At 49.2% G+C, this 17,096-nt stretch overlaps 1 protein-coding gene across 1 annotated transcript in view; it reads right to left on the reverse strand.

The window, feature by feature from the left end:
• Positions 1 to 7,507, reverse strand: part of LOC130403693 (synaptotagmin-5) — a 7,601-nt gene extending 94 nt beyond the window's left edge. Inside the window, exons 1-5 of the mRNA XM_056608118.1 lie at positions 7,370 to 7,507; positions 4,903 to 5,858; positions 2,695 to 2,866; positions 1,315 to 1,481; positions 1 to 995 (exon numbers count right to left, since the gene is read on the reverse strand). The exon at positions 1 to 995 is cut by the window's left edge and continues 94 nt beyond it. Of these exons, the coding sequence (XP_056464093.1) occupies positions 840 to 995; positions 1,315 to 1,481; positions 2,695 to 2,866; positions 4,903 to 5,858; positions 7,370 to 7,391 (1,473 nt within the window). The 5' untranslated portion in view covers positions 7,392 to 7,507 and the 3' untranslated portion in view covers positions 1 to 839. The remainder of the gene's footprint in view (positions 996 to 1,314; positions 1,482 to 2,694; positions 2,867 to 4,902; positions 5,859 to 7,369) is intronic.
• Positions 7,508 to 17,096: the final 9,589 nt, after the last annotated feature.

Consider the following 17,096-nt stretch of genomic DNA (forward strand, 5'->3'; position numbering starts at 1 on the left):
CCCAATTACATTAACAACAATCTCAACAATAGCGATGCATCTCGTATGTTGGGTCATGTTCAAATGCTAGTGTTGTTATCGTGCAGAGCCCAGCCATGCAGCTATGAGACCACTGTACGTACAGTGAGTTCAGCTATAGGTCAGTAGGGAGCAGGTAGGAGGCGGCATCTCGCTCAAGGATGCATACTAGTAGGCTTTCGGTACTGGGGATCAAACCCAGGACCTCTCAGCGAGTCAAACACCTAGGGCACGACCAACCAGCCCCCCCAAAGTTATGTAAACGAATATTGACTTGGTACACCAACGCCGACAACAACCAGTATGTACACCCCAATCATTGAGTATCGACACCCGATCAAACACTCATCCACCTCTGCCCAATGCATAGAACGTAACACAGTAACACAAGGTCATGCAGAAGAGAGCGTCATGGTCTGTGGAAGTGACCGGGCAGCACCACATTACAGTACAGTAACTAGATACAGGAGATTAACTTACATAAGCCTAACGTATGCATGTGATACCAACAGCAACGTCTCAGCTCTGTAAGAGTCTCAGCCCTTTGGTTATGGTCTCTGCAGCAGTTGCCTTAGTATAAGTATTGATCCCTGCAAAGGTAAGAAGTGTTTCCATACAAGATACAGTATCTGACACATCACAGAGCTCGCAGAAAACAGCACACACTTCACAAAAACAAAGAGCATGGAGGGGAGTCGGAGAGATCAGGAGTCCATCCTCTGAAGACGGATTCTCCAACCTTGCTGCACGTTGTCCTGTCCTACAGTTTCAGATCTTCCCAAGTCTTCCTAGGGGAAGGATCAATGGAACCAATCAGGCAGTCAAGCCTTCAGGCTGTCTGGTTGGACGGTGTGCCAGCGTGCCGTCTCCAACTGCCCCCGACGGCACATCTCCTTCCAGTGTCCTTGTCCCGCCTCCGGAGCAGAGCAGCCAATCAGCACGCTGCCGAGCACGCTGCTCTTAGTGTACAGACGGACCTGAGGAACCAGAGAGGTCATCAGGTTAGTGGGTTCAGTCCGGTTTAGTCCGGTTTCTATCTGGATAACATTGCCAAAGGGCATTACTGAACCCTAAGCAATGAAGACAAGAAGATATGCGCCAAACCTGAAGCCTTAAGGACTCATTCTTCAGAGGAATGGTCCTTCTGAACGGACAAGCCTTAGATGGCGATGAGCCCTTAATAAACTGAAATATGATCCTCACCCTAACCCTCAAACAGAAGAAGGAATAACACAAGACCCGTTCACTGGAAAGACTAGAGTCACTTGACAACATCGCCACGCGTTAAGACCCTACCTGCATGACAGCGAACTCCAAGAGCAACGGCAGCTCACTGATGTTGCCGGCGGGCAGGTCGAACAGGAAGGGGGCGTTCCAGACCGGGTTGGAGCCCGCCGTGCCCTTGGTCTCTTTGGAGGCGATCACTTTACCGTCCTGTCGCAGGTTGATGACAACGTAGTGGTCTGTGGGGGACGGGAGACACAGTTCATCAGCTCATTTTGTACTTCAGGTTGTTATAGATGATGCTCCCCAAGCCTGGGTTAGCAGATATCAAGGGGTTTGTAGGATGGCTCCAGGGATCATGTTAATAAACAAAGGTACTCTGTGTAATCTCTGAACCGCCAGGAACAACAAAGGGACTCCATTACGTCAATGTTCTTTGCACCAAAAGCAACAAAAGAAAAAGAATCACACAGCGCATTGATTTCTATCTGTCACTTGTCCGTGCTGGTTCATCAGCGTAATCAGAGCAGGGCTTCAGTAAGATGAAGTTGCATATCACAGCGAGAGCGAAGGAAATGACTCCCGGCTTTGGAGCCAGGAGATCGAATTACACCCTGGTGAGGTCCGGTGCTCTTTCATCTCGGTCTGACTGGGGCCAGGATGTTAAGGGAGGACTTTATGGCTCCTGCTCATGAAACATATGCATCTCTCTCAGGCAGGGCTTCCGGTGATAAACAGAGCGGAGCCTGACCTTGTTCCACCGAGGGGTCAGATGGAGGTGGACGGAGGCCGGGTCAGGAAGAACTGGTCAGGGACAGCCAGAGATGTTAATGGTTTCGGGGCATGTCTCTGTTGCAACTGCTGACAATAATGGTGCATACTGGGAGGCTACAAGTCAAAGAATCATGGATGTATAGAAATATGAAGTGATGATTACATGGCTTATTATTTTTTAATTAATAAGTTCTACCCGTAAGCGTGGCCTACGGGTAGAACTTTCTGGCGTGGCCTACAGGGGACGGAACCTTCTGGGTGTGGTCTACAGGTAGAACCTCCTGGGCGTGGTCTACAGGTAGAACCTCCTGGGCGTGGTCTACAGGTAGAACCTCCTGGGCGTGGTCTACAGGTAGAAACTCCTGGGTGTGGTCTCCAGGTAGAACCTCCTGGGCGTGGTGTACATGTAGAACCACCTGGGTGTGGTCTACAGGTAGAACCACCTGGGTGTGGTCTACAGGTAGAACCTCCTGGGTGTGGTCTACAGGTAGAACCTCCTGGGTGTGGTCCACAGGTAAAACATTCTGGTCATGGCCTACAGGTAGAACCTCCTGGGCGTGGTCTACAGGTAAAACATTCTGGGTGTGGCCTACAGGTAGATCCTTTGGGTGTGGCCTACAGGTAGGACCTTCTGGGCGTGGTCTACAGGTAGAACCTCCTTGCTCCAGCTCCGCTCACCTGGGGCTCCGGGCATCCGGGTGAGCTTCACCAGGCTCTCGGCCTTGCGGACCATCACCTTGAGCCTCTGGGCCAGGGCCTGGTACTGCAGCAGGATGAACAGTTGGCCCAGGGCGCGGCCGGGCACCGCGGAGCCCCTCCTCCGGGCCAGCGAGTCCTGAGAGCTCAGGCTCTGAGCGGAGGAAGAGGGGAGAGAAAGACAGGAAGTTCATCAGGCAGATGTTTCCTGTTTGTATGGCGAGGGTGAGCGAGAAGGGCGGGTCTCTCCGCAGCGTACAGACGTGCAGTAAAGAGATGGTAATGAGATCGTTCTCTTCATTCAAACCGGGACTTCTTTATCCCTCTCTTTGGAGAGCAATATTCTGGGATCTGTGGTATGCATCTCAGTTTGAAAAGCTGAGATGATTTGACGCTCATGACGCAGTTAGCATCAATGTGTGAATGCTTCATACAAATGAATTAATTTGTTTTTTATAGGGGTTACATCTTTGAAATACTTACTCCAAAAGAGATTTCCTATAGCCTTCGAGATCATTGACGGCAGGCTGGAAGTTAAACTCACTGGTTCTGTATCACAAGTAAATTATTTTCGCTAGACAAATCCTTAACTAATAGGATTTTTTGATTAGTAATCAAATGGATGGTTGGGTGATGTGACGTTCAAATAATCAGTTCAATAACAGCAAGGGTTTTATCTACATTGTTCTACAGTAATCTATTCAGTTTTGATCATGTGGTTACTAGGATGAGTGATCAAACATCCTCTATTATGGCAATTTTTCTTAAACTTAAATTGGAACTCAGCATTCTCGTGATCCATCCTCCATCATCCAAGCTCCACCTGCCTGGCCTTGCTCAGAGGCCCTTCAGCAGTGGACCTCACCCTGCCCAGCCTCTTCCAACAGGAGAGGCTGGTCATTACAGGGCGAACACTGAGCCAGCGGAGTCATCTGTGGTGGACTGCGTCTAATCGCCTGCTTCTCTTGTTTCAACTACCTGCACCATCAGCCCTTCAGTATCAAAGTATGACTCACCCTCTAATGCTACATCACCCCCCAGCTCTCCATGGCTGCCAGGAACTCATCATAAATACCCTGCTCCCCTGCTACCGAGTGCCGGGTTCATCCATATTTCAGCCTGACTGAGGCGCACTGCGCGAGGAAGGCAATGGATCGGAATTCTATTTGCCCACATCGTGATTCCTAAATGTGTCACCTCACAATGTCATTGGCAAAGACGAGTTTCAGTTTTTTATGATTTTCGCGAGTTGATGTACTGGGATTCAGCGATTCTTTAACAAATGCGACAAGTTATGAGGATGTTTTTGTGTTTGTCTTTAGTGCTGCTAAACGTTCGGTCTAACGCATGGGTTCATCATTGGGGTCTGGGTTCTACAGACCCGTGTGTCTGCCAATGTTCTGAGGATGAAAGTGTCTGAACAGAATCGAATACAGTGTCTGTGAATCCACTACAGGTGAACACACAACAGCACCCACTGTAGGACGGCCCCAGAACATGTTTCCGCTGAGATTGCATCGATGCAGGCCTGCCTGCCTCCCTTAAAGGCTGAACACAGGATAAATCAGTCATGGTCCTAACAGCCTCCGGCCTGCGGGGCACGGTGTGTACAGTAACCCTCCGGCCGTCACCAGTCTGTCACTAACGTCCTCTGGCAGTAGGGACATCGCAGAGGGCAAGGTGTGGGCGATCAGCCAGATCGCTGTATTGTTTGTGTGCAGCTCTGCCGTCACTATGGCAATGTCACCATGCCTTACCCCAGTGGAAAAATGTCTAACAGGGAGAACTGATTAGGCACTGCATTCCTTCATGGATAAAACATGATACGGGCTAATCATAGCCTCCTAGTTGCGTGTGAACCCCTATCTTTTCCATCAACTGAGCAGGCACTTTGAGAAAAACAAGGTTTACCATCCTGAAGTTCCCGCTGCTTTGTTTTTTAATTAAATTGATCCTTGCATGCTCCTGCCTTCTCAGAATGTAACTCTGTGACACACCGGAGATAGAACCCACTGTGTGTTGCTGTAAACCTCTCGTGTCCTGTTCAAGGATGGGTGCAACTGTGCAAAGCTCTCTGTTGCACACGCAACGGAGAGTGTGCCACGGTTATTGGATCGGTATTTGCGTCGGTATGTGCAAATATACAGTACATACTTTGTTAACTCAGTGAGAAAGCGACCTCATCATTACCTTCTTCAGCTTGCTCTTGGCCGGGCTGAGCTCCCTGACGTAGCTGGAGGTGGTGTCGGGCTCCCAGTCCATCTCTGTGCAGGGCATCTCCACCCGGCCCACCACCGCCTCCCGCAGGCCGGAGAAGTCCCGGGCGTGCACGGCCAGCGTGAGGGTGCAGGCGCGGAGCTCCTCCAGCGAGCCCACCTGCAGCAGGAAGCTCTGGTCGTGGAGCTCGGGGCTGATGCTGCGGCGCCGGGAGGGGGCGTGCTGCGGGGAGGGGCGGAGCGGCGGCAGGCTGACCCGCACCGACACGCCGTGGCGCCTCCGCGGAGCGGCGCCCGTCAGCCCGCCGATGCTGACGGCCAGGGTGCCGCGGGCGGGTGAGAAGGTCACCGAGAAGTGGAGCATGGTGGGGGACTTGGACGGTGGCGTGGCAGCGGCGCCGGAGCCGTACTGCGGGCAGGACGACCCCGCCGGGGTCATGGCACTGGCCTCGCCGTACGACAGGAAGCTGTCGGCGCTCACGGTGCTGCGGCGGTCCATGGCGCGCCGCGTCCGTGACACGAGGTTGAGCTTTGGCAGCGAGGGGAGGGAGGCCCGTCCGCGCCGGGGGGCCGCTGCCCGGGGGGCGCAGGGCACGGCGGGGGAGCTGAGGCGCCGCAGGGGGGGGCGGGATTCTGGGGAGCGCCCCCCGCCGGTGTCGGGGGGCAGTGAGCAGAGGCGGTCCTCACCGGGGGAGGGGCCGAACCCCAGGGGGGGCAGCTCCAGCACCTCCCCCTCCAGCTCCTCGTACTGCTGCTTGACGGGCAGCGTGCGCGGGGACGGGCTGCGGATCACCGGGGCCCCCGCCCCCGCCTCCTTGTCCCGGGCCGAGATGCGGCCCCGGCGCCTCCTCCGCCAGCAGAGGACGCAGCTGAGCACCAGCAGCCAGCAGAACACGGCCAGACCCACGGCCAGCAGCACCTGCAGTTGGACTGGACACACAGACCGGGTGAGGAAGGGGTGAGGACCAGGGAGGAGGGGGAGGGAGGGGAGAGAGAGAGGGGGGAGAGTGGGGGAGGGAAGGGACCCAGCCAGGCGGAGAGAGGGGGGAGAGAGGGGGAGAGAGAGGGGGGAGAGAGAAGGAGGGAGAGAGAAGGAAATAGAGGGAGGGAGAAATAGAACGTTTTATTGAGCCATTCCATTCTCAATTGATCCCAGGGTGATTTGGGTTTAATGCTATATAGAGGTAAGAGACAAAATAGTGCAACTATAAAGATAAACAGAATACCAAAAGACAAATAGTAAACCTATGATCTAGTCCATCTAATGAACACACAAACAGCCAACCAACTGAGCTGACAGTTCAACAGAGCAGCTCACTGATCACTGAGTTACTCAAGTAACTGTCTTGCCGCCCCAAACAACAACACAACCTGAGCAGCAGCACACAAGGCTTTACAGTACAAGCTCTCTGCTCATGACAGTCTCCTCTTTGCAAACCGTTACTTCAGGAGAAAGGTGGGAAGGAATACAACGATCCAGCTTAGACCCAAAGCCTCAGTCTGCTCAGATCTTGTTGTGTCTGTGCCCCCTTCCCTAATGAGATCTCAGAGGAAATGTCTCGGCCCTATAATCACATTGCTTCCTTGGTGGACCCTGACTCGATCGCAGCTCTGACCCAAACTACAGACGCCAACGACTGTACATGAGCTTCATTTCCTGTCACCCGTCTGCATTAAATACACACTGTCTGTCAGGGCTGATGACTCATATATCAAACCACCTTCATCTGACCAGTGGGTCAAATTGTGTAAATCCAAATTGGATTACCATATTTAAACTCTCCATGAAATGAATTGGACAAATGTTTGTTAAGATCATCACATCACCACATCATTCGTAGGCATGTATGATTTGACATTTATATTTTTCCCAAATTCGACAATGGATATAAAAAGCTCTCTTAAATATTCTGAACTCTTTCCTATTGACTTCCATGTCTATATTTCCCATGCGTTTCTTTTTTCCGTTCATTTTTCCGTTTGGCCGGCAGGATGAGGCTGCAGTGAGTCACCAGCCGCTGAACGATCCTCGTCACATCCATCGTAAGTGGTCATAATATTTATGCAATTAGGCCTATATCCATATAATAGCCTTATGGCAGAGAAACATCTGCCAAACTAAATTGTCGCTGTGCAGCGATAATTAACAGGATTTTTCTGTGAAAAGCGATTTGAATTCTACCAGATTTTGTTAATATGCAATGAATTTGAAAAAAAGTGCACTTACAGTAGACTATATTCAGGAATTATTCTCAACAATTTTCAATCTAGCTTTCCATCTATCTCACAAATGTCTCCTTATGTTAACGGTATTCATGCCATTTCAGCTCAAAGCATAATCCATTCCCAATTATAAAACTTAAACTGAATAAAGTACCGCCTGAGGCTCTGAATAACAGTTTGTTATTCAGAGTTGTTATAACAGTTAAAGGTGGGCTCACCTGAGAGAGTGTATTGCGTCATGTTCCCCGCTGTGTTCGTGTTGTCCTGTGGTCAGCAGCGGTGTTGGTGTGTAGCGGTGTTAGTGAGTGCAGCAGCGGTGTTTTAGTGAGTGCGCTCCATCACCACACTGCGGTGCGGGTCGGTGGGCGCCGCAGTCTCCCGTCCAATCACAACTTTGAGTGACGCCGTTGTTCGATTCGCTCCAAGGGAGCGCGTGGGAGGCAGACCCGCCCACTGAGCAGCGCCGCCGCGTGACGTCGTAGCCCCGCTGAATGGGTTTACGAGAACGTCTCGTGAGGGGATAAGGTGTTCACATCCATCATCACGGCGCCACCGTCCTCATACCGGAAAGGCGTTTATGTGCATCTATTCATAACGATGAACGGGAGAAGAGCATACCCCTACAAATACGTTTTAACTCTTTACCTCATCTTATAGAAGTCTCTCTCTCTCTCTCTCTCTCTCTCTCTCTCTCTCTCTCTCTCCCACCTCTCTCTCTCCCACCTCTCTCTCTCCCCCCTTCTCTCTCTCATCCCTGTTGCTGACTAATCCACCATAGATGTCTTCAACACACAGTCTTGTTCTTATTACACTTCAAGTGAAGTCAAGTCAACTTTATTTATAGCAGATTTCCTGCACACAGCAAACTAAATGTGCTTCACCTTAAACACCTTAAACACAATCAAATAATCCAGGTTAAAAAGGTTCACAGAAAGACTTTAAATAAAATAATAAGTGAGAATTACATTATGGTGGAGCAGAAAAGTGTGTAATAACTTGCATTACTGAACGTAATATTAAGAAGATGAATTATTATTATTATTTGTAGTAGTAAAAGTAACATTAGGTCTGTTGTTGTACATCATCATTTAAAATGGGTCGAGAAAAACAAAATTTTGCAGTAGAAAGGAAATGTTAACATGGTGCGAATTCGCCTTTGGCTCGGAAGCACCTCCGATGTGCTTGGTCAGAGGATGGCTAAAGTATTCTCAGAGGCTGTAGGCCCTGGAAGTGCATCCCTGGAGAAGCACTTCACGCTGTTGTGGTTCGCTGTCACTACACATCACACATCCTCCGAGGCTGTGGTTGGAGATGCGTGGGAGGAGCGTCACTTCGAGACACAACCATAACCCTAGCCTCTGCCAGACTGCTCATAAATACATGTGTAGCACACACCGCCTACATTGTGGACCCATTTAACCCCTTTTGTATGAGATGCGCTCACAGGTCAAACAGTGCACATGCCTTATTATATTATATTGTTATATGCCAGTTCTGTTGCATGATATGTGAACCTGGGGTGTCGAGACAAGCCCTTAGCTTCAGGTCCACTCTGCCAGACGGGTAAAGGGAACGCCTCTTTTTTTAACTCAAGTCTTTCGTAATGTCTGTGCACATGCCTCTTTTTTGGGGGGGACAGACAGCCCTGCCGTTAGATAAGTGGTCCCATGTTTCATGAAGTATAATCTTCTGTATTTTCTACCAGTCAGATGTACTGCAAGTTAAATTATAACTTTTATTTTTTTTATAAATAACGAGTTTATAATCATTTATAATTTTGTATTGTAGCTTGAAGGTTGACCGAACGGGGGCAGCAGGACACAGTATATTGCTGGTCGGCTTGCATACTCGGTGGCGCCATCCAGTGGAGAGGTAGTTTGGTTAAGTTTCATTTAATTTGTGCCGTAGGCCTATAGATTTTTATACTTTAGCTTGAAATACCAGGGTAAATATTCCGGATTTAAACGATTGATTCAACCTGCCCTGCTACCGCTGAAAATAGACGCAACTCATATGCATTGATTGTTATTTATTGATGACGTATAGAAACTACAGCTTGATAATTTCATAACCATCCTTTTGTGTATTAGCATTAGAAAGTATTCCTCGAGTCGGGTGCAACACTGAGCATGGTTTATGTTCATGTATTTAATACGCTGAGGATTTGGATTATAGACGCTGAAGACAGCTTGATAAAATACATGAGGTACAGCGCCACCTGGCGGCCAACAAATAAACAGCGAGAGAGCCTGCAAGAAGGGACAGTGTGCTAGAGAAAAGGCAGAGGCACACACACACACACACACACACACACACACACACACACACACACACACACACACACACTCTACCTTCCAGGGACCTGCTGTAGAGGGACAGGAAAAGCAGCCAGAGGAAGAGGGACAGCATCAGCCCTTCTATGGCTCCATTACAGAAGAAGGAGATGACAGACTGCCATGTGGGCGGTGCCTCCTCTTCCTCCACCTGCCTCCTCCACCTCTCTGGACGAGACATCGCAGCAGAACCACCGGACACCTGGAGGTGAAGACACAGCAGCTGATAGGGCGTCCTACTCTAGGTCCTAATCTCACATACAGACATAAATACACACATACACACACACATGGACACACACACAAACACACTCACACACACACATACACAAACACACTCACACACATGCACACATATACACACAGTCACACACAGATACTCATGCCATACCACATTCACACAGATACACATACATATTTACACACATGCACACAGACACACACATACATATACCCACACAAACAAACCCATACATACACACACACACACATGCACACATACACACACATACACATGCACACATACACACGCATACACACACACATACACGCGCATACACACACATAAACATGCATACACACACATAAACATGTATACACACACACACACACACACACACAGACATACACACACACCGACAGACACACGCACATAGACACACACATACTACATACACTGTGGTATCCCGGTCCTCGGTTGGACCGGGTTCCACGGACAAAACTCGCTTGGCTTTGGGGTTTTAGCCATTTCAGGCATTTATTTAACAATCAACTTAACAATCAAACCCTAAAGGAGATGCGGTCTCTCAGGCCTCCGTGGGCCTCTAGGCTCTCTCACTGCCACGAGCACTTCCTTCCTGCTCCCGTGCCCGTGCTGTGCTGTGCCTCCTTTTAACATGGCTCCCGCGCTTTCGGCCAGGTGTCCCCCAATCACCCTGATTGGGGTGCCGAAAGAGCTGCTCTCCATCGCCGGCTGGTGGGTGGGGGTGGTTCACCCCGTCCTCCACGGTACCCCGGGCCCGTCCAGGCCGAGGACCACGTGGCGGGATGCCACACTCCTCCACCCTTTGTCCAAGCCCCAGGTAGCCGAGGGACCCGCCCAGGATGGTGTCTCGCCGGGGCCGGGTGTCTCCTGCAGCGCCGGCTGCGTCCCTCGCGTCGGCTGCGTCGTCTCCAGCCGCGTCGTCTCCGGCCGCGTCGTCTCCGGCCGCGTCGTCTCCGGCCGCGTCGTCTCCGGCCGCGTCGTCTCCGGCAGCGTCGTCTCCGGCAGCGTCGTCTCCGGCAGCGTCGTCTCCGGCAGCGTCGTCTCCGGCAGCGTCGCCTCCCGCCGCCTCGCCTCCCGCCGCCTCGCCTCCCGCCGCCTCGTCTCCCGCCGCCTCGTCTCCCGCCGCCTCGTCTCCCGCCGCCTCGTCTCCCGCCGCTTCGTCTCCCGCCGCCTCGTCTCCCGCCGCTTCGTCTCCCGCCGCCTCGTCTCCCGCCGCTTCGTCTCCCGCCGCTTCGTCTCCCGCTGCGCCGGCGGCGGCTGCCTCTCCTGCCGCGGCGGCGACCGCATCTCTCCTGCCCCGGGACTCTAGTGCCGGGTCCCAAAGCCGACGGAATATCGGGCAATCCCTCCCAATTAGGAACGGCGCCGGGAGGTGTGGCACGACCCCTGCCCTAGCCGTGAACACCCCCTGTGGTGTCCGGACGACCACGTGGCAGGTCTCGTAAGTTTGTGTGTCCCCGTGTACGCATGTCACCTCCATTGGTGACCCTTCCCTTCCCCCCGCCAGGTCGGGCCGGAGGAGGGTGACCATGCTGCCAGTGTCCACTATGGCCTGCGTCTGTTTGGACATGACTCTCGCAGGTACGGTTGGGCACCCTGACGCTTCCTTGGCCCAACATGTCGCCAGCATGCAGGGCCGGCCCGTCCCCACGTCCGCGTAGGCTGACGGCACTGCCACGTCCCGGTCTCGCGCTGCAGCCTCGTCTCGCGCTGCGGCGGCGTCCCTTGCGGCGGCGTCCCTTGCGGCGGCGTCCCTTGCGGCGGCGGCGGCGTCCCTTTCGGCGGCGGCGGCGTCCCTTTCGGCGGCGGCGGCGTCCCTTCCGGCGGCGGCGGTGGCGTCTCTTGTGGCGGCGGCGACGTCTCTGGCGGCGGCGGCGACGTCCCTTGCAGCGGCGGCGGCATCCCTTGCGGCGGCGGCGGCGTCTCTTGCGTCGGCGGCGTCTGTACCGGGGAGCCGTAGTGGGATCTTCCTCATGCCCGCATCCTCCACCAAGTGTGGTATCCCGGTCCTCGGTTGGACCGGGTTCCACGGACAAAACTCGCTTGGCTTTGGGGTTTTAGCCATTTCAGGCATTTATTTAACAATCAACTTAACAATCAAACCCTAAAGGAGATGCGGTCTCTCGGGCCTCCGTGGGCCTCACACACACACACACACACACACACACAGAACATATTTTAGTGAAGGGAACAGGAAGTCTTCCACAGGAGTACCCTGTCCCAGGAGGTAAAGGCTCTGCACGTTTCTGTGTGACTTACTGGAGCTCCTGGTCGGCTCATGGGTTCCCCTGCAGTGAGCTGATTGGCCGAGGCTGGTGTGCATCATGACAACACTAACCCACCGATCACCGGCTGCAGTGGCGGCGTGCAGGGTCCCTGTGGTCTACCACCCTGCCCAGCGACATGGGGCCTCTTGCTCCGTGCAGTGGGTCTGGACTGCAGCTCACTGCAGCTCACTGTAGCGCTGGCCCCGGGCCAGGGACAGCAGCAGATGAAGCCTGGTGCAGCCCGCTCACACACACCCACCCACGGACACACACACACTCAACAACAGACACAAACTAACATGCACCCAAAGACACACACACTCGCACATACACAAACACACACATGTAGCCACAGACACACACACGCACCCAGAGACACATGCACGCACAGACACACGCACTTGCACATACACCCACAGACACACACAAGCACCCACAGACACACACATGCATGCACAGACACACACACTCGTACACGTGCACACCCACAAACACACACATGTAACCACAGACACACACACGGATCAACAGACACACACACTCGCACGCATGCGCACACACATAGCCACACACTCGCACGCCCATGTACACGCTCGCACACACAATCATACACACGCATTCATATACGCGCACAAGTGAATTCCTTTGCATGTTATAATTGTATGTTGCATGTCCCTTGATCATTGTATCATAATGCTTTGTGATTGTATAGCTGTATTCCTCCGGTATGGATAAGAAGATGATTATAGATAAGGCTTAGAAATGTTTATTAGCAGTAATAGGAACACTGTAAAGTGTTAAGGGATGTGACTATAGTTGAGGTATTCACTGTTAGATGTGTCAGTGAGATCAGCCATTTGTATTTCTTATTTATTCAGTGTGTGTTTCCAGAACCACTCATCCATCAGTCCCTATAACTCCACCCTTGGTTGTAGCTCATCCAACTCAGCATCCTATTCCTGCCGGACATCCTACAACATGTTATCCAATAGTTATTACACCATTAAGGGCACTCTGGCCCACACTTATTGTGTACCTATTGATAAGGTTAATGTTTTACGAGTTCCCTGTCTATTAACAGGGAAGGAGGCTTTGTCTGTTAAAAGATGAGCTATTATGAGGCAATTTTATCGCTCGTACACTAACAAGAACAGTTTACATTCTGTCATTAGCATGAGTTTGGGCAACAGGATATCCCTAGTGACATTAAATAAACTCTGGAATACGATGGATAAGGTTACAATTTGTAGCAGGTTGAAAAGTAAGCCTGCTTGTGGTGGGACCTGCTCTCCATCCTGGATGGTAGCTCTGTCCTCCTCTCTTAACGGCTTAGTGTCATGAATAGTGCTGTATAAATGAAATCAATTATTAACATAATGACTATTAGGGTTATCATTATCAACCATTTGAGGACAGGAATTCAGAATCAGTATCCGAAGGTGAGTGCAATGGAAAAGGGGATTAGAGGAACAACATTTTGTTCATAAGGCTGCATTCGAATCACATTTTCAGTCAAGTAGATATTATAATGAAGAGATGAATTGAAGCGAGCAATCTCGATTCAACAGTATCGAATGAGTATTAGAACAATTCCTTACAAACATTGACATAGATGACTAAGTAATAGATTACTACAATATAAAAGGTTAAATTATAGACGCAATACAGATTTCAATATCTAGAGTGTGAATGCTACAGCATTCACAATAACAAGACATCAGCCTGATTGCCACGACGCTTAAGGGGCGTTTCTAGGTTTCTGAAACATCCGGGGCTTAGCCCAAGAGGGAATAGGACAGGCAAATTTCGGCATGCACTTTATTGCGCATGCACTTTTTTTTTCATAATGCTTTGAGTAAATAAACAAAATAGGCAGGTAATTATAGCTTTGAATAGCTACCTGACTGCTGCTTATCCCTAGACATCTATAGTTCCATTCAAGTTATTTCAGAGTAAAATGAATACAAGTGAGACAGACCTTACATTACCTATATCAGGGGTGTCAAACTCATTTTCACAAAGGGCCACTCTATGATGAAATGATAAACACACAAGGGCCGACATGGAGTTTACTGACATGCCTTCTTTTTAATCCAAAAAGTAAAAACAACATATCTTTGAATATATTGTGTATATCCTGCGTACAGGCCCAGGGTCATATAGGCTAGGTTTCATTTCAACATTTTGGGGGACAAATTATAGGTGGGGGGTATGGGGGTGCTCCCCCAGAAATGTCTGAGCGTCAAACACTTAATTTCCTGCATTCTGTTGGATTTTTATTCATCTATCTGTGCCTTTTCTGCATTATTTTATAGTTGAAATATTATTTTTTCTGTGAAGGAAAAGACAACATTCAGGTTCCTAAAGAAACAACTATTATGGAATATAATGCAGTAAGGCTCTCAGGCATCCTAGATTTTTCAAAACTTTCTGCAAATTGAAAACATATTACATGTTTTGGGTATTTCTTTTTTAAGAATCATGACTCAGCACCAGTGTTAACTATTTATGACACTTAACATTGGTAATGAAACGACAGCCACCATTGGAATTGAAAAGGGTTGGCAGCTAGCTAGTTAGCTAAATTGTAACTTAAGGCAAAAGTAGGGAAACAAATCATGTTAGAATTCATCCTTAGACACTTGACACAATCAGTCATCAATATTGGCATGCTATTTAGCCTCATAGATTGGCCTATTTACAGCCCACAGAAAACTGACATATTTTCTTCAATGCAAGTTCATCAATTCATGGCTTGAGCAGTAGAACAGGAAGGAATACAAGTGATCACAACACATTTCTGACAGCTGAAAATTGCGCATTTGTTGACCTTTATCCATTTAAAGTAAACAAATATTTTTTTCTTGTTGAAACATATTTTATATTGTTTTCATATTATTATTTACTGATGGTGTTTACAGAATGCGAGTGCGTGTTATATTGAAAGCGAGGCTGGGTGTGCCTATGAATATAGTGAAAAACATTAAAAAACCTTAAAAAACCGTGAGTTTTTTAAGGTGCTGTACAAGCAAATCATATTGTCTACTCTGTACAGTGACAGGGAGTGTAAAGTAACCTACTTCATTCAATATCGAATAGGCCTACTGTAGCCTACACTATGTACAAATGGTTTTGCTCATGGCAGTTGTGACAGTCATTTTAACGTGTCAGCAGGCAAGCTTCACTCATTCCAGGATGCATTATGCGTTGTCCTATAGCCAACCCAGTCTCACCAATATGCGTACAGATTTTTCAACAATAAATGTTCTGTACGGAGCTCCTTAAGGCCGCAGCTACACCAGACGCGGAAATTTTGCTTTGCGGACGCGGTATGAACGCAGCAGAATTCGAAACCGTTGAAAGCAATGAGTGGCTAAACCAGACACTGGGTGTGTTCGAAACCGCCTACTTGCTTACTGCTTACTACCTACTAAATATTTGGCTTACTTCTCGAATCCTTAAATAATGATTGAGTAATCCATTTGAGTAATCGACGTTCAGAAGACCGTCCTTACTTAACCACCTCAGATGACGTGAATCAAAGGGACATGTCAATAACCTACCGGCCGGGCGCCGTTAATAAATATTATAAATAAATATATAAACGTCACATTTAACGTCACAGTACACCTTCAACCTAAGGATTTGCGGTGATATGTTAAAACAATTCTTAAACAATTATTAAAAGCACTGCTGCTGCGGCTCCCCGTTTAGCGCCATTGCTTCCACTGTTCTTTTGAATAGACGCAGTGCATTCTGGGGCAGTTGAGTACGTCTAGTAAGCTAGCGATGCTTACTCAAAATCTTTCCGGAAGTAGAAGACATTCGGATACTACTCGCTTACCTAAACTCTCTTACTAAAGGCTGGTTTATGCTCGGTTACGTAAGCGTAAGCGCAAGCGCAAGAGGCCCTTGCGCGCCCTTGCGCCCCCCTTGCGCGACTTCTCACGTCTTGCGTGCGTCGGGCGATTTTTCTAGACTTGCGTCATTTTTTACGTAAGCTTTTACGCGAGTCGCCCAGCCTGCAAGGCTGTGATTGGTTTGCTGGTCTGGTTACTACTTCCTGTCTGGAGTATCACCCGGCAGGCTCATATACAAAAGCATTAACCTGAAGTGAAGTTAACTTTGCTGCCAACACATTATGTCGTTTTAAAATGTAGAGAGATATGCACATTTATACAACCCCAATGATCAACAACTTCATCACCCCTGTTCCTCTGTCTGTTGCCATCATTCACTGTGTATGGGGAGAACACGATCTGGCACATAAACAAACCAACGACTCCCACAGACAAAGACGTCATTCTCGAGGTCGTCTTCAACGAAAAACTTTCCTCCACATATTACTCCACCTACTGTTCTGGCGGTAAATTGCTTGGCAACACGCGCAACCTAAAAGGGAGCATGAATTGCTTTGAGTAAACTTTGCGCAACAACGTAACACCAACGCTGAAGCATGCAGCCGCCTAACTGTGTCCACCAAGTTCTCGCTTACTCAATTTGACGTCATAGTTAGTAGGAGTAGTAAGCAAGTACGCGGTTTCGAACACATCCACTGAAACTGAACGTACCGCGCCGACATTTCCGCGTGGAAAATTAAGACATAGACTGGTTTCTATTTTTATTATTTTCCGCGAGGTTTGCGTGGGCCTTTTAACATAGAGTATGGTAATAAATCAATGAAATGTAATGCAAACCATTATATATTTTGCTGTGAATAATGAGGGAATCAATAAATCTGATTATTTCCCAAACCCCCGAGAGCTGTTACTATGGAGATTTAACGTTTTTAACGATTAAAACATTACTTTTCTGTTTGAAGACGAGTGTATAAGATAGATAGTATACGTAGACAGTGTAAGTATATAGATAGCAAGTAGGCCTCGATAGTTGATAGTTCAGGAATGGATGATTATTTATTAATTCATGAAGTTGAAAAACGAGTACAGCTTTACGACCAGTGACCCGAAATATAAGGATAAACGTCAAAGAGATGCCGGATGGAGAGCTGTTTCGGAGGCAGTTGGCATAACTGGTGAGTAACTACTATACTTCAATACTATAAGCAGCTATTGAACTG

This window comes from Gadus chalcogrammus, chromosome 14 (assembly GCF_026213295.1).
Source record: "Gadus chalcogrammus isolate NIFS_2021 chromosome 14, NIFS_Gcha_1.0, whole genome shotgun sequence".
Taxonomy (NCBI): Eukaryota; Metazoa; Chordata; class Actinopteri; order Gadiformes; family Gadidae; genus Gadus; species Gadus chalcogrammus.